The sequence below is a fragment of the Arachis hypogaea genome, chromosome 5, assembly GCF_003086295.3.
Source record: "Arachis hypogaea cultivar Tifrunner chromosome 5, arahy.Tifrunner.gnm2.J5K5, whole genome shotgun sequence".
Taxonomy (NCBI): domain Eukaryota; kingdom Viridiplantae; phylum Streptophyta; class Magnoliopsida; order Fabales; family Fabaceae; genus Arachis; species Arachis hypogaea.
In genome coordinates, this window is record NC_092040.1 from 13440839 (window position 1) to 13462611 (window position 21773).

The 21773-nt window shown below is 39.2% G+C and overlaps 2 protein-coding genes, 1 long non-coding RNA gene, 1 other non-coding gene and 1 pseudogene across 7 annotated transcripts; 4 read left to right on the forward strand and 1 right to left on the reverse strand.

The window, feature by feature from the left end:
* Positions 1 to 881: 881 nt before the first annotated feature.
* Positions 882 to 1397, forward strand: LOC112800872 (AT-hook motif nuclear-localized protein 1-like; annotated as a pseudogene).
* On the forward strand, positions 1363 to 2755 carry LOC140173095 (AT-hook motif nuclear-localized protein 1-like). Its single transcript, XM_072238013.1, has 4 exons — positions 1363 to 1420; positions 1996 to 2066; positions 2268 to 2399; positions 2543 to 2755. Exons 1-4 carry the CDS (start codon positions 1363 to 1365, stop codon positions 2753 to 2755), a joined length of 474 nt encoding a protein of 157 aa, XP_072094114.1.
* Positions 1775 to 5557, reverse strand: LOC112800871 (protein cornichon homolog 4). Of its 4 annotated transcripts, XM_072236724.1 has the most exons (6): positions 5417 to 5557; positions 4286 to 4447; positions 4034 to 4215; positions 3828 to 3950; positions 3668 to 3737; positions 1775 to 3190 (listed from the first exon to the last, which is right to left on the reverse strand). In XM_072236724.1, the coding sequence occupies exons 2-5, from the start codon at positions 4355 to 4357 to the stop codon at positions 3713 to 3715; spliced, it is 402 nt and encodes a 133-aa protein (XP_072092825.1). In that variant the 5' UTR covers positions 4358 to 4447; positions 5417 to 5557; the 3' UTR covers positions 1775 to 3190; positions 3668 to 3712. The 4 variants fall into 4 exon arrangements, with proteins under 4 accessions (XP_072092825.1, XP_029154092.1, XP_029154091.1 ...); XM_029298259.2 differs by lacking the exon at positions 5417 to 5557 and having other exon boundaries at positions 1775 to 2923; positions 4286 to 4504; XM_029298258.2 differs by lacking the exon at positions 5417 to 5557 and having other exon boundaries at positions 4286 to 4504.
* Positions 5558 to 13736: 8179 nt separating this feature from the next.
* On the forward strand, positions 13737 to 13844 carry LOC112804810 (small nucleolar RNA R71). Its single transcript, XR_003203429.1, has one exon. It is a non-coding gene; the product is annotated as a small nucleolar RNA R71 (small nucleolar RNA).
* Positions 13845 to 18645: 4801 nt separating this feature from the next.
* LOC140184665 (uncharacterized) lies at positions 18646 to 21290 on the forward strand. Its single transcript, XR_011881825.1, has 2 exons — positions 18646 to 18768; positions 18875 to 21290. It is a non-coding gene; the product is annotated as an uncharacterized lncRNA (long non-coding RNA).
* The last annotated feature ends 483 nt before the right edge of the window (positions 21291 to 21773 follow it).

A 21773-nucleotide genomic window follows, 5' to 3' on the forward strand; every position in this document is an offset into this window, starting at 1 on the left:
TAAATTAAAGCTTGATTTTCTTCTAGCCTCAAATTTTCTTCTTTGTGAAAAAAAAAAAAACACAAAACAAAAAAAACGGAAAACTTTTTTGTTTAAGCTTATGCATGAACTTATAAAGGTTTAACCATGGAGTAGGGGTGCACAGACCCAGCCCGGCCCGAAGGCCCGGCCCGGGCCCGAACACTTTAGGGGCTAATTTGGTGTGATTTCATCGGGTTTAGGGTCGGGTTAGGGTCTCAAAAATAGACCCGGTCATTATTTCGGGTCGGGTCCGGGCCATAGCTCGGGTCACCCGAAGTCGGCCCGGTGGCCCGGTCATCATACATAATTAATATTTTGTGTTATTAGTGATGGATCATGACTATTTTTATGTGGAATTTAAGTATTGTAAACCTTAATATTTTGTGTTATTAGTCATTATAAGACTATAAGTTAATGTTTTATGTTTAGAATGCATAAGACTTTAGACTAATGCATAATATTGTGTTATTTGTATTGATTTAAATATTTGATATTATTAGACAATATTAGTATTGATTGTGGTTTTGCTTTAGTATTGATTGTGGTTATACTTTAATTTTAAAGAAGGATTGATTCTTGTTATATTTTTCTAAGTAAATTTTACCATATTAAATAATGGTTGGAGTCTTGGAAATTTGGATATTTTTATATGCTAGCTTACAAGAAGGTATCAACGTAATGTAATGTTAATGACCCGGTTTTTACCCGGTTTTCACCCGATATAATTGTGGCCCGAAAGTGTATTGGTTTCATCGGGTCTAGGGTCGGATTCGGGTCTAATAAATAGACCCGGTGTATATTTCGGGTCGGGTCTGGGTCCCATCAAACCCGGCTTCACCCGGCCCACGTGCACCCCTACCATGGAGGGTAGAGACATGGTTAGTGGGGTTACGGTGGTGGGATCCGATGGTCCGTCGGACTACCATGCTGCTCCCAGGAACGACAATCCAGCTCCGGCGGGGGATCCGCCGTGGCCATGCCGGGAACGCAGGTGGGTGTTCCGCTGCAGCAGCAGCAGGCGGCGGTTGCAGCGGTGGCGGAGAAGAAGAAGAGGGGTCGACCCAGGAAGTACGCACCAGACGGGTCGGTTACTATGGCAATGTCTCCGAAGCCGATTTCTTCTTCGGGTCTGCCGGCGATGATCGATTTCTCTTCGGGAAAGCGCGGGAAAGTGCGGCCACCTGGCTCTGTCAGCAAAGCCAAGTTCGAGGTTGAGAATATAAGTACAATGAAGAAAACCTCTTGCTTTCCGCCTTTTATATTTGTGTTTTTGAATTTGGCTTTCACTGTTAACTGTGTAAACTGTAAAGTGAGTGACACTAAAAATATTTTTGGGTACTGATGATAAAGAAGCATGCTTATTTCTTGTTTGTTAAGTATAGGTACTTGGTACTAGATTGTGAGATTGTGTGCGGGTACGTGTTATATTGGAACCCCATTTCCTTGTATCGTAGCCAATGAATTTGTGGGACCTGTGATGCGCCTTAATTAGCCTTGTGCCAGTATTCATCTGAAAAGTAACTGAGCTAGTATGAACCCGTGGATTCTCTGTCGTTTGTTATATAATAGCTCTTTTCTTTGGTAAGTTCGAACCACCCAAATCATGAGAGTTTCTAGTTCTGAATGGGAGATAGGATCTTGTTATGCTACTTCCTGCTAAAATATAATCTGCGACTGTCTTCAACATGCTCTCTGGTCTGTTATGGGGGAAAGAAACTTAAAGCTCAACTAAAATTGAAGGGTAATAGTGTTAAGCTTCGAATGTTGGTGGTACTTGCATTAACATAAGTCATAAATATAAATGATTTTGCTTCAACCTCGTTCCATTGCACATCAGGTCTAAATAGTAAATACACATTCTTTATGTGGTACCTGGCCAGCTGGCCTTGTGAATTCAAACTACATTTTCATAAGGAGCATCTTCATGTCTGCAATGATTAATTAAGTTTTGAAACTTCTGACCTTTGTTTTCAGGCGAGTGGGTTGGATGCTCGTCAATCGGTGCTAATTTTACCCCCCATTTCATCACTGCTAATTCCGGGGAGGTGCGTATCAACTATATTCATTGACTATGCTGAGCTTCTATAAGGCAATCAACAATGCAATTTATTTTTCCATACTCGTCTTCATAACTTCCTACCTTGGCAGTGCCATAATTATATTATTTATCTTGGTGTTAAAACTGGAAAACGGAAAGCATGTATGCACAGTTGACAAATAGTGGTTTTCTTATTGATTCTGATTAGGATGTTACCATGAAGATAATATCGTTTTCTCAGCAAGGACCACGAGCTATATGTATTCTTTCTGCAAATGTAGTCATATCAAGTGTGACACTTCGTCAACCTGATTCTTCCGGAGGTACACTGACATACGAGGTGAGTATTTATGCAACCTTGATCACCAGTGCAATGAAAAAGTATTGATTCATTTGCACCTTCTTACTCATGAGCTGTTTCTGCTATGTTTTTTACCTTCGAATCATGAAAAGATGGTTCTGTATTATTGTGTTGTTAAACAGGGACGGTTTGAGATTCTGTCTTTGAGCGGATCATTCATGCCAAATGATGATGGTGGAACACGGAGCAGATCCGGTGGCATGAGTATTTCCTTAGCAAGTCCGGATGGACGTGTTGTAGGCGGCGGAGTAGCTGGTCTATTGGTTGCTGCAAGTCCTGTGCAGGTAGCTACTATGCACTCCCATTATCAGTTAGTTGCGAGTGCAGGACAATGACAATGTTCATCAATTCTTTGATATACATCCTCCTCAGGTAGTGGTAGGCAGTTTTCTCGCAGGCAAGCAACAGCAATCAAACCACAAAAAGCAGAAATTTGAGGTAATATCAACAGCCACGCCACCGGCTGCAGCCGCTGCTCATGCTAATCTCTCAACTTGCTCTTCCTGGAGTAACCCAACTGATATCAGTGTGTCATTTCCTGGAGGCTAGTTTCATCCAATCAATTCAAATCTGCATTTGCTAGAGCTCATTGTAATGGGATTACTAATTTCCCTAGTTTCATGCTTATTCAATATCCATAGAGTTTGTCCCTCTTAGTTCTTAGCATGCCGGGTTATTGTTCATGTAGAATTGAGGTGTAGCTAAGCTAGTTAGGAATGCTTCTGATCCCTATGGAGCACGTTTGGACTTTGGATAGTAATGGTTATTCCCTAAATTATCAAAATGATAAAATGAATTTAAAATTTTCTCTATATGGAAATCATACAAGTAATTTAAGACTCTCCATCGTCCTTCATTTCAAAATCCTTCCTGATTTTTCCTTTCTATTACCACAATTACTAATTGACTTACATTTTTTTGTCCCATTGATTGGAACATACTGATGTTATTTCTGTCATCATGTCATGCAATTAAATAGCAATAGTCGATCCTATGATTCGTCAGCCTCATACATTTTGATTAATTTAACTTTGCGAAGAAGACAGAAAGAAAAACCAAGATACATTAGCTATGCTAGTTCTACGAGATATTATTAACACTTTCCCATATCATGCAACTAATTAATGGAGTAAATCCAATGTGATCAAATGAGTATGAAAGGTATGCAGGATTTTCATACTGATTTTCCTTATAATTATATCTTATTTTCATGAATTGAACTCATATACATACATATAGACACATACCCATCCTCCGGAGCATGGATTTCAAGAAACAAACAAGTGTATCGTTCAATCGAGTGAGTTGTAGATCATCCTGCATCAAAGTGAATGTTGAATTAAGAATATACATTTTTATTGTAATGCAAAAAAGAGAGGCATTGTTTGAGATAATAAGTCAGTATACCAAAATAGAGAGAGGAAAAGGGAGAAAACAAGATAGATGAGTTTGAGGAGGCGGTGCTTCTTTTCCCAGGACAGGTTGTTGAATATCTCTGTAACATCAATTAAATGCTTTCTTTGCCTATATCTGATATATATCATTTCCAACACATTAAATAAAAAGAAAAGAAGGTGCCATGTCACGTGAAAGTAAAGTAAGTAGGTACTGACAAATGGAGATTGAAGCAGAGGTAAGGAAGAGACAGAAGTGTCAATATCCAATGGGAGTTAACAAGGTAGAAAGAGGTAAGGAGAGCCTGAATAATGAACTCGGGTAAGACCACCATGTTGATTCGAGAAGAGGAGTCATAGGCATTTATGTAATCGAATTCCAGGTCTGCCAGGCACATTAGCTGCAACACAAATATGAATATGAACCATAAGCGAGGGAGATTGAATTCATAGATAGAGATGGAGATGGACCTGGTAAATGAGGAGGGCCAGTAAGGAAAAGAGGAGCAAGAAGGAGATGAGCCACGTTAATATGTCACCCATATCTCTTCTCTCTCCTGTTTCTCCTTAATTTTCAGATTCATTCAGCCTCTAACCTCAGCTCTCTCTGTCTCTGTCACCAATCTCAGATATCTACGCCACGCCCCACAAACACACCACCCATCAAACAACATACACAAAACACTCCTACTATTGTTTCTCTTTGGTCAACCTATCTTATTTCAAACTAATACACTACTATCATAACTGCCTTAAAAAATATGTTGCAATTTTATTTTTGGCCTTGAGTGGATAAACATTAGATCAAAGGCCACACTTTGACCCAAGTGCTATTCTAGGTAAGGTAATAATTAATTTCTTCTAAAATAAATCACTTTTATACAAGCGGAGATCATCACAAGCTTTAATTATATGATTAATCTCTATGTTAATTTCAAATAATGTAGTCATGGCCAAAGTATTGTTATATTGTCGTGTACCATTTTCCTAACCCCTCTCAGTCCCAAAAATTGTTATACATGAACCGCATTGAAAAGCGTTTAGTTGAGTAATTACTAATTAGAGAAGGAGGAATGCTAGAAACTCAAAGAATTTATTAATTTTTTTGGCCGATCAATAATATTTAAAAGTGTTAAAGTGTAAATGAAGAATATATTGTTGGATTATTAGATTAAAGGTATTGAATTGATAATGCAGGATCGTTGGCAAAAAAACAATAAATTTTATTCTTTTTAAAATTTTTTATTTGAGAAATTAACGATATTAACGATATCATGTATGTATAAAAATCTTAAAAATTAAAAAGAATAGAATGGTTGAAGGAACAAAGAATAAGACAAGACAACAGGACAAAAAAATAAATCAATCATGGCCAGATGTTACATTCGGTGGTGATGAGAGTATGAGATTCAAAGCTTGCAAGAAATATTTTGAAGAAAATATGAAAAATTTGACTCTGCCAGTGTGTGTGGACGACTATACTAATAGACACATACACTCAAATAAATTACTCCTACATTGTATTTTAAATTCTGTAAGACAGGAGCAATGCACATATATACAACAAAGCCATTCAACGTTGCACTACTAGATAGTACTTACTTGATGTATTCAGACATACCTCCACGCACGTATCCAAAACTTGACCAAACTCACAAAGATAATTTAAAATAAGGGAAGCACAGAAAAGTGCACTCTCTCTAGAATTTTGTCCATAGTTTCATGACGACATGCCAACATTGCAATATGATTACATACATTAGTATACACAATGATCGTAAAAAAGGAATGCAATAATTAAAATAAACTGTTGGGAAATGCATGCAAGAATGAATCAACGAATGAATGGGCGTCCGTTAATTAGCCAGAATTAAAAGGTAGGAGGTCTGGAACAGAGAAAGAAATTCCTTGAACCGAGGTTTTTCAACTTGTCATTTGGATTCAAACCTGCACCAGCCCAATAGTGAATGGTTGGGTGTATATATGTAGAGCATAGGATGATTGGATTGAAGGTGAATTAAATAACGTACTTTGGAGGGTGAAGGGAGAGTAGTGAAGGTCGTAGGAGTGAGGAGGAGTGTCCTTCAAGGGTGGCCTTCTCTTCTCGTAGGCATAAATGGACAAGGCTGCCTTAATCAAATCGGCGACGGTGTCTTCGGGGCGCATCAGCACCTGAATTGCTCCCAAGCTATTCTCCACGGTCACCTTTAGTAGCATTTTCGTTGGCCCAACACCACACTCACTCTTCTTCAGGCTCCCACCAGGACTTGACACCGATCCACCCATTTCTTTTGAGAGAGAGAGAGAGAGAGAGAGAGAGAGAGAGAGAGAGAGAGAGAGAGAGAGAGATTTTAGTTGATTGCACGTAATGAGAGTTAGGAGTGTGTGTCTGTTGTTGAAGTGAACGTGAGAATGATGTGACTTTTGTGTTATATGGGAGAAGGGACTAGGAAGAAGCACGAAACTTCTTGGAAGGTGCCTTGGTTTTTAACTTTTGTTGGGAATATGTGGAGGCAGCCTCGATCACGTTGCTGATTGCCCACATCAGAATCACTATCACATGACATATGCTACTCACTCTCTAGTGGGAAGAAATTCAGGTGGGTAATTAATTTAATGAAAAGTTTGATAGTTAAAAATAATTAAATAATTTAAAAAATTTATCTAAATTATTATTTAATAATTTTTAATTATTAATTTTATATAAAAAAAATTGGATTTGGATCCTCTAAAATTTGAAATTCACTTTAGATAATAAGATGTGATCTTCTATTCTTGAATAGTTTCTCTTTCATATTTATTTTTGGCTTCACCTATGAAATTAATGGTGAGAGATCACACTTTACTCTATAAAGTGAAATTCAAACTTTAGAGGATCCAAATCAAAAAAATTTGGTATTAAAACGGGGTTTAAGTTCGAAAGAAAAAATTTAAATACAAACTAGTTGGGATAAAGTAATTTTTTGTCCATCATCAACTAAGATGCTAACTATCTTTAGGAAGATTATTCCAAACAATCTCGTCATGTAACCAATAAAGATTCTACCAATTTTTTCCAACTCTTATTTATGGTTGTATTTAACAGAAGTGTCTTCGTGAATATGTCTAATGGAAGTGTCTTTTTTATGACTGTGTCTAATGGAAGTGCCTTTGTGAATGTGTCTCATGGATGTGTCTCCTTATACATGCGTTTTCTAATAGATGTGTCTTTGATCGAATTGAGAAGGTAGAAACGAGATAGAGAGAGCGCGCTGCGGTGGATGGCGACGATGCAGTTCGCAAGGGGGAAGGTGCCGCAGTGGTCCTGCGGAGGAGAAAATTGTACATGCAAAGCGCGTGTTGCAGCGACGGGGATTGATTGCGGAGGACACCGACACTGCTCAGAGGATCGTCGGGGGGAGGCTGCGGCAGGGGCACAGACGCGAACCACTGCACACATTCCGAGCAGTGCAACTAAGGCGCGACGCAGCAGCGGTAGCAACACAGGGAGGGGGTTCTGCGTGCCGATGAAGACGACAGTGGTGAAGGCTCACGGCGTGACGACAAAGACGACAATGGCGGAGGGGATGCGACGCGGCGATCGTGGTGGCGTAATGCAGGCAACGACTTTGTGAAGAGCATGCTCGGCATGTTGTGTGGGGCAGTGGTGGACGAAATTGTGATCACTACAACTTCGCACAACTAACCAGCAAGTGTACTGGGTCGTCCAAGTAATAAACCTTACGCGAGTAAGGGTCGATCCCACAGAGATTGTTGGTATGAAGCAAGCTATGGTCATCTTGTAAATCTTAGTCAGGCAAACTCAAATGGATATGAATGATGATATACGAAAACATAAAGGTAAAGATAGAGATACTTATGTAATTCATTGGTAGGAATTTCAGATAAGCGTATGAAGATGCTTGTCCCTTCCGTCTCTCTGCTTTCCTACTGTCTTCATCCAATCCTTCTTACTCCTTTCCATGGCAAGCTTATGCAAGGGTTTCACCGTTGTCAGTGGCTACCTCCCATCCTCTCAGTGGAAATGTTCAACGCACCCTGTCACGGCACGGCTATCCATCTGTCGGTTCTCAATCAGGCCGGAATAGAATCCAGTGATTCTTTTGCGTCTGTCACTAACGCCTCGCCTTCAGGAGTTTGAAGCTCGTCACAGTCATTCAATCATTGAATCCTACTCAGAATACCACAGACAAGGTTAGACCTTCCGGATTCTCTTGAATGCCGCCATCAGTTCTAGCCTATACCACGAAGACTCTGATCTCACGGAATGGCTGGCTCGGTTGTCAGGCGAGCACTCGGTTGTCAGGCGATCAACCATGCATCGTGTATCAGGAATCCAAGAGATATTCACCCAATCTAAGGTAGAACGGAGGTGGTTGTCAGGCACACGTTCATAGGTGAGAATGATGATGAGTGTCACGGATCATCACATTCATCAAGTTGAAGAACAAGTGATATCTTGGAATAAGAACAAGCGGAATTGAATAGAAGAACAATAGTAATTGCATTAATACTCGAGGTACAGCAGAGCTCCACACCTTAATCTATGGTGTGTAGAAACTCCACCGTTGAAAATACATAAGAACAAGGTCTAGGCATGGCCGAATGGCCAGCCTCCCAAAGAGGGTTCAATCATAAAAACATGATCAAAAGCTCTAAAATGATCCAAAGATTAAAATACAATAGTAAAAGATCCTACTTATAGAGAACTAGTAACCTAGGGTGTACAGAGACGAGTAAATGACATAAAAATCCACTTCCGGGCCCACTTGGTGTGTGCTTGGGCTGAGCATTGAAGCATTTTCATGTAGAGACTCTTCTTGGAGTTAAACGCCAGCTTTTGTGCCAGTTTGGGCGTTTAACTCCCATTCTTGTGCCAGTTCCGGCGTTTAACGCTGGAATTCCTGAGGGTGACTTTGAACGCCGGTTTGGGCCATCAAATCTCGGGTAAAGTATAGACTATCATATATTGCTGGAAAGCCCAGGATGTCTACTTTCCAACGCCGTTGAGAGCGCGCCAATTGGGCTTCTGTAGCTCTAGAAAATCCGCTTCGAGTTCAGGGAGGTCAGAATCCAACAGCATCTGCAGTCCTTTTCTGTCTCTGAATCAGATTTTTGCTCAGGTCCCTCAATTTTAGCCAGAAAATACCTGAAATCACAGAAAAACACACAAACTCATAGTAAAGTCCAGAAAAGTAAATTTTAACTAAAAACTAATAAAAATATACTAAAAACTAACTAGATCATACTAAAAACATACTAAAAACAATGCCAAAAAGCGTACAAATTATCCGCTCATCACAACACCAAACTTAAATTGTTGCTTGTCCTCAAGCAACTGAAAATCAAATAAGATAAAAAGAAGAGAATATGCAATGAATTCCAAAAACATCTATGAAGATCAGTATTAATTAGATGAGCGGGGCTTTTAGCTTTTTGCCTCTGAATAGTTTTGGCATCTCACTCTATCCTTTGAAATTCAGAATGATTGGCTTCTTTAGGAACTCAGAATCCAGATAGTGTCATTGATTCTCCTAGTTAAGTATGATGATTCTTGAACATAGCTACTTAGTGAGTCTTGGCCGTGGCCCAAAGCACTCTATCTTCCAGTATTACCACCGGATACATACATGCCACAGACACATAATTGGGTGAACCTTTTCAGATTGTGACTCAGCTTTGCTAGAGTCCCCAATTAGAGGTGTCCAGGGTTCTTAAGCACACTCTTTTTGCCTTGGATCACAACTTTATTTCTTTCTTTTTCTCTCTTTTTTTTCGTTTTCTTTTCTCCCTCTTTTTTTTCGTTTTTCTCCTTCTTTCTTTTTTTTTGTATTCACTGCTTTTTCTTGCTTCAAGAATCATTTTTAGGATTTTTCAGATCCTCAGTAACATGTCTCCTTTTTCATCATTCTTTCAAGAGCCAACATTCATGAACCACAAATTCAAAAGACATATGCACTGTTTTAAGCATACATTCAGAAAACAAAAGTATTGCCACCACATCAAAATAATTAAACTGTTATAAAATTCAAAATTCATGCAATTCTTTTCTTTTTCAATTAAGAACATTTTTCATTCAAGAAAGGTGATGGATTCATAGGACATTCATAACTTTAAAGCATAGACACTAAGACACTAATGATCACAAGACACAAACATAGATAATCATAAGCACTAAAATTCGAAAAAATAAAAAAATAAAGAACAAGGAAATTAAAGAACGGGTCCACCTTAGTGATGGCGGCTTGTTCTTCTTCTTGAAGATCCTATGGAGTGCTTGAGCTCCTCAATGTCTTCTCCTTGTCTTTGTTGCTCCTCTCTCATGATTCTTTGATCTTCTCTAATTTCATGGAGGAGGACAGAGTGTTCTTGGTGCTCCACCCTTAGTTGTCCCATGTTGGAACTCAATTCTCCTAGGGAGGTGTTTAGTTGCTCCCAATAGTTTTGTGGAGGAAAGTGCATCCCTTGAGGCATCTCAGGGATTTGATGATGAGAGGGGTCTCTTGTTTGCTCCATCCTCTTCTTAGTGATGGGCTTGTCCTCATCAATGGGGATGTCTCCCTCTATGTCAACTCCAACTGAATAACAGAGGTGACAAATGAGATGAGGAAAGGCTAACCTTGCCAAGGTAGAGGACTTGTCCGCCACCTTATAAAGTTCTTGGGATATCACCTCATGAACTTCTATTTCTTCTCCAATCATGATGCTATGAATCATGATAGCCCGGTCTATAGTAACTTCGGACCGGTTGCTAGTGGGAATGATTGAGCGTTGGATAAACTCCAACCATCCTCTAGCCACGGGTTTGAGGTCATGCCTTCTCAGTTGAACCGGCTTCCCTCTTGAATCTCTCTTCCATTGGGCGCCCTCTTCACATATGACTGTGAGGACTTGGTCCAACCTTTGATCAAAGTTGACCCTTCTAGTGTAAGGATGTTCATCTCCTTGCATCATGGGCAAGTTGAATGCCAACCTTACATTTTCCAGACTAAAATCCAAGTATTTCCCCCAAACCATAGTAAGCCAATTCTTTGGATCCGGGTTCACACTTTGATCATGGTTCTTGGTGATCCATGCATTGGCATAGAACTCTTGAACCATTAAGATTCCGACTTGTTGAATGGGGTTGGTAAGAACTTCCCAACCTCTTCTTCGGATCTCATGTCGGATCTCCGGATATTCACTCTTTTTGAGTGAAAAAGGGACCTCGGGGATCACCTTCTTCAAGGCCACAACTTCATAGAAGTGGTCTTGATGCACCCTTGAGATGAATCTTTCCATCTCCCATGACTCGGAGGTGGAAGCTTTTGCCTTCCCTTTCCTCTTTCTAGAGGTTTCTCCGGCCTTGGATGCCATAAATGGTTATGGAAAAACAAAAAGCAATGCTTTTACCACACCAAACTTAAAAGGTTTGCTCGTCCTCGAGCAAAAGAAGAAAGAAGAGAGTAGAAGAAGAAGAAATGAGGAAGAAGGGAATGGCTTTGTGTGCGGCCAAAAAGGGGGAGAAGTGGTGGTTTGGTTGTGTGAAAATGAATGAGTGAAGATGGGTTTATATAGGAGTGGGGGGGCTCATGGTTCGGTCATGGATGGGTGGGTTTGGGAGGGAAAGTGGTTTGAATTTGAAGGGTGAGGTAGGTGGGGTTTTATGAAGGATGGATGTGAGTGGTGAAGAGAAAGATGGGATTTGATAGGTGAAGGGTTTTTGGGGAAGAGGTGTTGAGGTGATTGGTGAATGGGTGAAGAAGAGAGAGAGTGGTAGGGTAGGTGGGGATGCTGTGGGGTCCGCAGATCCTGAGGTGTCAAGGAAAAGTCATCCCTGCACCAAATGGCATGCAAAAATGCGTTTTGAGCCAATTCTGGCGTTAAACGCCGGGCTGGTGCCCATTTCTGGCGTTTAACGCCAAGTGCTTGCCCTTTTCTGGCGTTTAACGCCAGTCTGGTGCCCCTTTCTGGTGTTAAATGCCCAGAATGGTGCCAGACTGGGCGTTAAACGCCCAACAGCTAGCCTTACTGGCGTTTAAACGCCAGCACGCTCTCCTCCAGGGTGTGCTATTTTTCTTTCTGTTTTTCATTCTGTTTTTGCTTTTTTCATTGATTTTGTGACTTCCCATGATCATCAACCTACAAAAGAACATAAAATAACAAAGGAAAATAGATAAAATATAACATTGGGTTGCCTCCCAACAAGCGCTTCTTTAATGTCAGTAGCTTGACAGTGGGCTCTCATGGAGCCTCAGAAATGCTCAGAGCAATGTTGGAACTTCCCAACACCAAACTTAGAGTTTGAATATGGGGGTTCAGCATCAAACTTAGAAGTTGGTTGTGGCCTCCCAACACCAAACTTAGAGTTTGACTGTGGGGGCTCTGTTTGGCTCTGTTTTGAGAGAAGCTCTTCATGCTTCCTCTCCATGATGACAGAGGGATATCCTTGAGCCTTAAACACAAAGGATTCTTCATTCACTTGAATGATCAATTCTCCTCTATCAACATCAATCACAGCCCTTGCTGTGGCTAGGAAGGGTCTGCCAAGGATGATGGATTCATCCATGCACTTCCCAGTCTCTAGGACTATAAAATCAGAAGGGATGTAATGGTCTTCAACTTTTACCAGAACATCCTCTACAAGTCCATAGGCTTGTTTTCTTGAATTGTCTGCCATCTCTAGTGAGATTTTTGCAGCTTGCACCTCAAAGATCCCTAACTTCTCCATTACAGAGAGAGGCATGAGGTTTACACTTGACCCTAAGTCACACAAGGCCTTCTTGAATGTCATGGTGCCTATGGTACAAGGTATTGAAAACTTCCCAAGATCCTGTCTCTTTTGAGGCAGTTTCTGCCTAGACAAGTCATCCAGTTCCTTGGTGAGCAAAGGGGGTTCATCTTCCCAAGTCTCATTCCCAAATAACTTGTCATTTAGCTTCATGATTGCTCCAAGGTATTTAGCAACTTGCTCTTCAGTGACATACTCATCCTCTTCAGAGGAAGAATACTCATCAGAGCTCATGAATGGCAGAAGTAAGTCCAATGGAACCTCTATGGTCTCATTTTGAGCCTCAGATTCCCATGGTTCCTCATTGGGGAACTCATTGGAGGTCAGTGGACGTCCATTGAGGTCTTCCTCAGTGGCGTTCACTGCCTCTTCCTCCTCTCCAAATTCGGCCATGTTGATGGCTTTGCACTCTCCCTTTGGATTTTCTTCTGTATTGCTTGGAAGAGTACTAGGAGGGAGTTCAGTAATTTTCTTGCTCAGCTGTCCCACTTGTGCCTCCAAATTTCTAATGGAGGACCTTGTTTCAGTCATGAAACTTTGAGTGGTTTTGATTAGATCAGAGACCATGGTTGCTAAGTCAGAGGTGTTCTGCTTAGAACTCTCTGTCTGTTGCTGAGAAGATGATGGAAAAGGCTTGCAATTGCTAAACCTGTTTCTTCCACCATTACTATTGTTGAAACCTTGTTGAGGTCTCTGTTGATCCTTCCATGAGAAATTTAGATGATTTCTCCATGAAGGGTTGTAGGTGTTTCCATAGGGTTCTCCCATGTAATTCACCTCTTCCATTGAAGGGTTCTCAGGATCATAAGCTTCTTCTTCAGATGAAGCTTTCTTAGTACTGCTTGGTGCATTTTGCATTTCAGACAGACTTTGAGAGATCATATTGACTTGTTGAGTCAATATTTTGTTCTGAGCCAATATGGCATTCAGAGTGTCAATCTCAAGAACTCCTTTCTTCTGACTAGTCCCATTGTTCACAGGATTCCTTTCAGAAGTGTACATGAATTGGTTATTTGCAACCATTTCAATTAGTTCTTGAGCTTCTGTAGGCGTCTTCTTCAGATGAAGAGATCCTCCAGCAGAGCTATCCAAAGACATCTTGGACAGTTCAGAGAGACCATCATAGAAAATACCTATGATGCTCCATTCAGAAAGCATATCAGAAGGACACTTTCTGATTAATTGTTTGTATCTTTCCCAAGCTTCATAGAGGGATTCTCCTTCCTTCTGTCTGAAGGTTTGGACTTCCACTCTAAGCTTACTCAATTTTTGAGGTGGAAAGAACTTTGCCAAGAAGGCATTGACTAGCTTTTCCCAAGAGTTCAGGCTTTCTTTAGGTTGTGAGTCCAACCATGTTCTAGCTCTGTCTCTTACAGCAAAAGGGAATAGCATAAGTCTGTAGACCTCAGGGTCAACCCCATTAGTCTTGACAGTGTCACAGATTTGCAAGAACTCAGCTAAGAACTGATGAGGATCTTCCAATGGAAGTCCATGAAACTTGCAATTCTGTTGCATTAGAGAAACTAATTGAGGCTTAAGCTCAAAGTTGTTTGCTCCAATGGTAGGGAAAGAGATGCTTCTCCCATAGAAGTCGGGAGTAGGTGCAGTAAAGTCACCCAGCACCTTCCTTGCATTGTTGGCATTGTTGTTGTTTTCGGCTGCCATGGGTTCTTCTTCTTTGAAGATTTCTGTTAGGTCCTCTACAGAGAGTTGTGCCTTAACTTCTCTTAGCTTTCGCTTCAAGGTCCTTTCAGGTTCAGGATCAGCCTCAACAAGAATGCTTTTGTCTTTGCTCCTGCTCATATGAAAGAGAAGAGAACAAGAAAATATAGAATCCTCTATGTCACAGTATAGAGATTCCTTGAGGTGTGAGAGAAAAAGCAAAATAGAAGGCAGAAGTAGAAGAATTCGAACTTATCAAGAGAGATAGAGTTCGAATTGTTCATTGAGGGAGAGTGTTAGTTCATAAATAGAAGGGTGTGAGAAGAGGGGGAGAGATTTTCGAAAATTAAGTAAAAGATTTTAAAAACATTTTGAAAGACACTAATTAATTTTCGAAAATAAAAGTGGGAAAGAAATAAAGTGATTTTTGAAAAAGATTTTGAAATTAGAAATAAAAAAGATTTGATTGAAAACTATTTTGAAGAAGATATGGTTAAGAAGGTATGATTGGTTTTAAAAAGATGTGATTGAGAAGATATGATTTGAAAAACATTTTAAAAAGATTTGATTTTGAAAATTAATGACTTGGCTAACAAGAAAAGATATGATTCAAACATTAAACCTTTCTCAACAGAAAAGGCAACATACTTGAAATGTTGAATCAAATCATTAATTGATAGCAAGTATCCTTGAAAATGGAAAGAAATTAATTTTGAAAAAGATTTGATTGAAAAGATATGATTTGAAAAAGATTTGATTTTGAAAAACTTTGAAAACCTGAAAAAAATTTGATTTGAAAACAAAATCTTCCCCCTTGTGCCATCCTGGCGTTAAACGCCCAGAATGGTGCACATTCTGGCGTTTAACGCCCAAAGCACTACCCTTTTGGGCGTTAAACGCCCAACCAGGCACCCTGGCTGGCGTTTAAACGCCAGTCTGTCCTTCTTCACTGGGCATTTTGAACGCCCAGCTTTTTCTGTGCAATTCCTCTGCAGTATGTTCTGAATCTTCAATTCTCTGTATTATTGACTTGAAAAGACACAAATTAAAAATATTTTTGGATTTTTTGATTTTCTAAATTTTTTTGTGCTTTTTCGAAAATTAAGTGGAAAAGGAAAATAAAGGTATCAAAATTCTTAATGAGAATTCCAGGAATCATGCAATGTTTAGTCTAAGACTCTGGTCCAGGAATTAGACATGGCTTCACAGCCAGCCAAGCTTTCAAAGAAAGCTTCGGTCCAAAACACTAGACATGGCCAATGGCCAGCCAAGCCTTAGCAGATCACTGCTCCAACAGCAAGATTGATAGAAATCAACAAGCTCTTGTGATGATAAGTTGAAACCTCGGTCCAATAGAATTAGACATGGCTTCACAGCCAGCCAGACTTCAACAGATCATCATGAAACACTAGAATTCATTCTTAAGAACTCTAAAAAAAAAATACCTAATCTAAGCAACAAGATGAACCGTCAGTTGTCCAAACTCAACAATCCCCGGCAACGGCGCCAAAAACTTGGTGGACGAAATTGTGATCACTACAACTTCGCACAACTAACCAGAGTGTGTACTGGGTCGTCCAACTAATAAACCTTACGCGAGTAAGGGTCGATCCCACAGAGATTGTTGGTATGAAGCAAGCTATGGTCATCTTGTAAATCTTAGTCAGGCAAACTCAAATGGATATGAATGATGATATACGAAAACATAAAGGTAAAGATAGAGATACTTATGTAATTCATTGGTAGGAATTTCAGATAAGCGTATGAAGATGCTTGTCCCTTCCGTCTCTCTGCTTTCCTACTGTCTTCATCCAATCCTTCTTACTCCTTTCCATGGCAAGCTTATGCAAGGGTTTCACCGTTGTCAGTGGCTACCTCCCATCCTCTCAGTGGAAATGTTCAACGCACCCTGTCACGGCACGGCTATCCATCTGTCGGTTCTCAATCAGGCCGGAATAGAATCCAGTGATTCTTTTGCGTCTGTCACTAACGCCCCGCCTTCAGGAGTTTGAAGCTCGTCACAGTCATTCAATCATTGAATCCTACTCAGAATACCACAGACAAGGTTAGACCTTCCGGATTCTCTTGAATGCCGCCATCAGTTCTAGCCTATACCACGAAGACTCTGATCTCACGGAATGGCTGGCTCGGTTGTCAGGCGAGCACTCGGTTGTCAGGCGATCAACCATGCATCGTGTATCAGGAATCCAAGAGATATTCACCCAATCTAAGGTAGAATGGAGGTGGTTGTCAGGCACACGTTCATAGGTGAGAATGATGATGAGTGTCACGGATCATCACATTCATCAAGTTGAAGAACAAGTGATATCTTGGAACAATAACAAGCGGAATTGAATAGAAGAACAATAGTAATTGCATTAATACTCGAGGTACAGCAGAGCTCCACACCTTAATCTATGGTGTGTAGAAACTCCACCGTTGAAAATACATAAGAACAAGGTCTAGGCATGGCCGAATGGCCAGCCTCCCAAAGAGGGTTCAATCATAAAAACATGATCAAAAGCTCTAAAATGATCCAAAGATTAAAATACAATAGTAAAAGGTCCTACTTATAGAGAACTAGTAACCTAGGGTGTACAGAGACGAGTAAATGACATAAAAATCCACTTCCGGGCCCACTTGGTGTGTGCTTGGGCTGAACATTGAAGCATTTTCGTGTAGAGACTCTTCTTGGAGTTACACGCCAGCTTTTGTGCCAGTTTGGGCGTTTAACTCCCATTCTTGTGCCAGTTCCGGCGTTTAACGCTGGAATTCCTGAGGGTGACTTTGAACGCCGGTTTGGGCCATCAAATCTCGGGCAAAGTATGGACTATCATATATTTCTGGAAAGCCCAGAATGTCTACTTTCCAACGCCGTTGAGAGCGCGCCAATTGGGCTTCTGTAGCTCCAGAAAATCCGCTTTGAGTGCAGGGAGGTCAGAATCCAACAGCATCTGCAGTCCTTTTCTGTCTCTGAATCAGATTTTTGCTCAGATCCCTCAATTTCAGCCAGAAAATACCTGAAATCATAGAAAAACACACAAACTCATAGTAAAGTCCAGAAAAGTGAATTTTAACTAAAATCTAATAAAAATATACTAAAAACTAACTAGATCATACTAAAAACATACTAAAAACAATGCCAAAAAGCGTACAAATTATCCGCTCATCAGGCAGCAACAGTGGAGGCAAAGAATGCAATGCCGATTGATGCCGAGGTGAGGGAGAATGCAGGTACGAGTGATGATGACGCAGTTAGGGGTTGCTGCGGAAGAGAGTTGGGTGACACCTTCTTGAATTCACGTTGCAGCTCTCCTCGGTGCGATTACAAATCCTTATAATTCAAATTTTTTATTAATTTAGGTCAATTCAATGCTAATTGTAATTGAAATATAATAATTAATTATTGTTGATAATAAGTTGGCAGATAGTATATTGATACCCTATACTTTTTCTATTCCAAAAGTAGAGACCAAATTCTAATTCTAAACTTTTTTGCGCAAGGTAACCTAGACTTCAATTGCCTTCTCTATAAATATGTATAAAAAATAATTCTTAATTCCTAGTCCTCTAATTATTAATGTCTCTAATTAAAGCATTTAGATGATTACTCAGATTTTTAAGGTTGTTCAGAAGATAGATAATAGCATTAGAGTCACATTGTATTATAATTCTTTTCAAACTCATAGTCCATGCTATCTTTAGACCTATATATACCTCCCAAATCTTAGTTTTGAAGGCGGTACAGTTGCCAATACCATATGAAAAGCCTCCTATCCAAATTCTATTCCCATTTCTAATACCACATTAAGCTTTTTTATTTTGTCGAGATCATCTGTGTTGAGTGCAACCCAATTGTATGGGGGAGGGTTCCATTTTATCTGTTGCTCAGTTCTCCTTTTAAAAAAGTTCTATTTCCTTCTTCTTTCAAAAGCTTCAGAAATTTCCTTCACCTTCTTTAGTATTTCATTGTGGCATTGAGGCGGTCTAGAGTAACTTTGTTTATGTATCTCCTTGTTCCTCCAGTTTCAGATTTTCTAACATGCCGTGATGAAGACATCTAGCCAGTCCCTTTGATTGCTATCATTCATCTTTTCTCTAAAATTGAGTTCAATGCATTCATTGAAGCTAGCTCCAAAGAATGAATTGATCAATCTAGGGTTTATTAGTTGGATTCAGATTGGTGACATCTTGGGGAAGTTCCTCATAGTGTGAAGCGCGTCTTCCTTCTGGTTACTGCATAGGGGCATTTGCCGACGCCACCAAATATACGGCTTCTCCTCTCATTAGTGAAAATTCGCTTTTGCATTAGTCTCCACATAAATATCTTTGTCTTTTGTGGTCCCTTCCATTTTCACATAACATTCCAAATCGAGCAAAAAAAGGCTCCAGGATACAATAGCTTTGTAGATTGAAGATACAGAAAAATTGCTATTGTCCATATGTCTCCAAGCCACTCTATCTTCTCCTCTATTCCGATTGGGCGTAGGTTGGGCCATTATTTTCATGATCATGATTTATGGTAAGAAACTCTCTAATTTAAATTTGTCCCGTTCTTCTCTTTCATTGGTCCATTTCCAAACATTGTTATCTAGGTCTAAGTCTTTTCTGGTTACAAAATTAATCAGTTTGTTTTCGCCTTCCACCTAAGCGTTCCAAAACTTTGTAGTGAGCCAATCTCCAATGAAGGTAATGGAGTGCTTCTGGAAAGAGCATTAGATTTTGATTAATTCCTTCCAAAAGTGAGAATCTAAATTTCTTGCTATTAGTTGTGACTGGTGAATGTTATTGTGTTGATATTTTTAATAGAAAATTTTTTCCCATAAGATCTCTGGGTTCTCTTTTAGCTGCTAGATTATCTTTAAAAGAAAAGAATCATTTATAGTTTTCAATTTTCTGAAACCAAGTCCACCTTTGTGTTTGGGTCTACAGATAATTTTCCAACTTTGTTGCATGCATTCTTCTTTTATTTTCATTATCTTCCCAAATGAAACTCCTCTAAGCTTTCTCTATCTCATTACATATGGACGTTGAAATTCTTCCATGCTGTATATCAAAATTAACACTTGGACTGATGACAGATTGGGTCAGCGTTATCCTTTCCGCTAGGGAAAGATACTTGTTTTTCCAATCTTTTAGCTTACTATGCACTCTTTCCATAACTGCCTTAAAATCTTTCTTTCTTTTCCTATATTATTTAGCATCGCTCCCAAGTATCTTTTTAGTGCATTGTTTTCTTTGAATACTGTTTTGTTGCAAATGCTAGTCTTTGTTGTACCTGAAGTGTTTTTAGAAAAAACAAATTAAAGATTTGCCATATTTATCTTTAATCCAGCCGCTTGGCAAAAATTTTTCAAGATAGCATTGATTTTTTCAATTTGTTGTGTAGTTATTTCTACGAAGAGGAGTAAATCGTTTGCAAACATTAAGCGTGATATTTGCATTCCATTTATTCCTTTTCCAAAAAGGTTTTCAGTTTCCACAATTGACTTCTTTTTCAATATATTGCGAGAGTTTCTCCATACATACAATGAAGAGGTAAGGGGAAATAGGGTCCCCTTACCTTATTCCTCTCTTACGTTGGAAAATTTATGTTCTGTTTCCATCCTATAAAACGCTATAGTTTACCGATCTTACCCATTCTATTATGATGCTATTTAACCTATTAGGTAGCCCAAACTGTTGAAGCTTCCCAAGGATGAAATTCCAATTTAACCTATCATAGGCTTTTTCAAAGTCAATTTTAATGGCCATGTAGCCCCTCTTACCTCTAATCTTTCTCATAGAATGCATCACTTCCTTGGCAATGAGAATGTTATCTTGAATTTTTTGGCCAGAAATAAAGCTTAATTGGTGAGGTGATATCCGGTCATTTAGGTGGGGATTAATTCTCTGAACAATAATTTTGGTAAGAATTTTATATTTTACATTGCACAAAGCAATTGGTCTAAATTGGGATAAGAATTCCAAATGTTGGTCTTAGGTATGAGTACAATAAGGGTGGTGTTAGCTTCCTTGATGATGCTAGGTCTTGACCAACATTCTTGGATGAAATCACAAATCTTCTTCTTTATAAGCATCCAGTTGTTCTTGAAAAAAGCCGCTGAAAACCCCTCTTCACATGGGGCTTTGAGTGATCCTCTGCTGAACAGAGCTTTTTTATTTCTGGTTCAGTTGGGGTTGCTTCCATATACCTGCACACATTAGCTTCTAGATTAGGGAGGGAACATGGTTGTATGTTTAGAGTAGTGATAATTACCTCTTCATTATATAGATTCTGCAAATAACTAGTTATGAGGTCTTTAAGTTGTTTTACATCCTCTATCCAGCTTCCTTCTTGATTTCTGAGTTTAAAAATTCTATTTTTTCTTCTACAAATCATAATTTTGATATGATAGAATTTTGGGTTTCTATCACTATCAATAATCCACTGCTCTCTTGATTTTTGGAGCCACAAGACTTCTTCTTTATCAAGAATTTCATTTACTTCCTTGTTGAGACTGGCTTCTAGCTGATCTAAAAAATGGTTTCGGCCATAGCTGTCATATGTTTGGACACCAGCCAGCCTATTGAGAATCCTCCTTTTAATTCTGAAAATGATGTCAAAAACTTCTTTGTTCCAAATTTTCAACTCTTCTCTCACGTTATTAAGAGTGTTGTTTAAATTGCATCCTTGTGACCATTTGTCTTGTAAGAAATTGTTGAAGTCCGAGTGCAAAGTCCACATTATCTTGAACCTGAAAGGTCTCCTCTCTTAGTAGGATTGACATTATCAGTGATGAGAATAGGGTGGTGGTCTGAATCGATTTTTGGGAGGATCTTAACAACTGTTTGATAGTGTTTGAGTCTCCAGTTAGGGTTGGATAAGGTTCTATCCGACCTTTTAAAAACTCTTTCAAAACATAGTCTACAGAGGTCCTCACCAAGTGTATTTTGAGCCAATAAATTCCTGATTTATGAGACCACAATTATTGATCCAGGAGTGAAACATGTTGCAGTTCAACTAAGTATTTATTTTTTCAGTTCAACTAAGTATTCTTTAAATTAGTCTTTATTTTACAGTTTACTCAACTTTTTTATTACATTAATTTAAAAAAAAACTAAAACAAACATTCAAATAGATTTATTATTTTTTAATTTAAATATCAATCTACAAAGAAGAATTAAAATTCAAAATTTTAAATTGAAATCTTGTAAATACTTACACACTAAAAATTTTGGAATGTGTAAGTATTTACAAGATTTCAATTGTAAGAAAGTAAATACTTACACAATCCATGTGCAGCCATCGGTAATTATGGATAATATCCGCATATCCGCGGTAATTATCCGCATTCGATCCGAATTTTATGGATATTATCCGATCAGTAGAGCCATCGGATCGGATCTGACTTGCACTATGGTAGGATCAGATTGCAGATTTGGCAGTGATATTCACGAATCCGATCCGCATATTTGCACGTCTCATATAAATAGTATAGTTTAAGAAAGTAAACCCTAATGTGATATGAATTTTAGTGTGTTGTT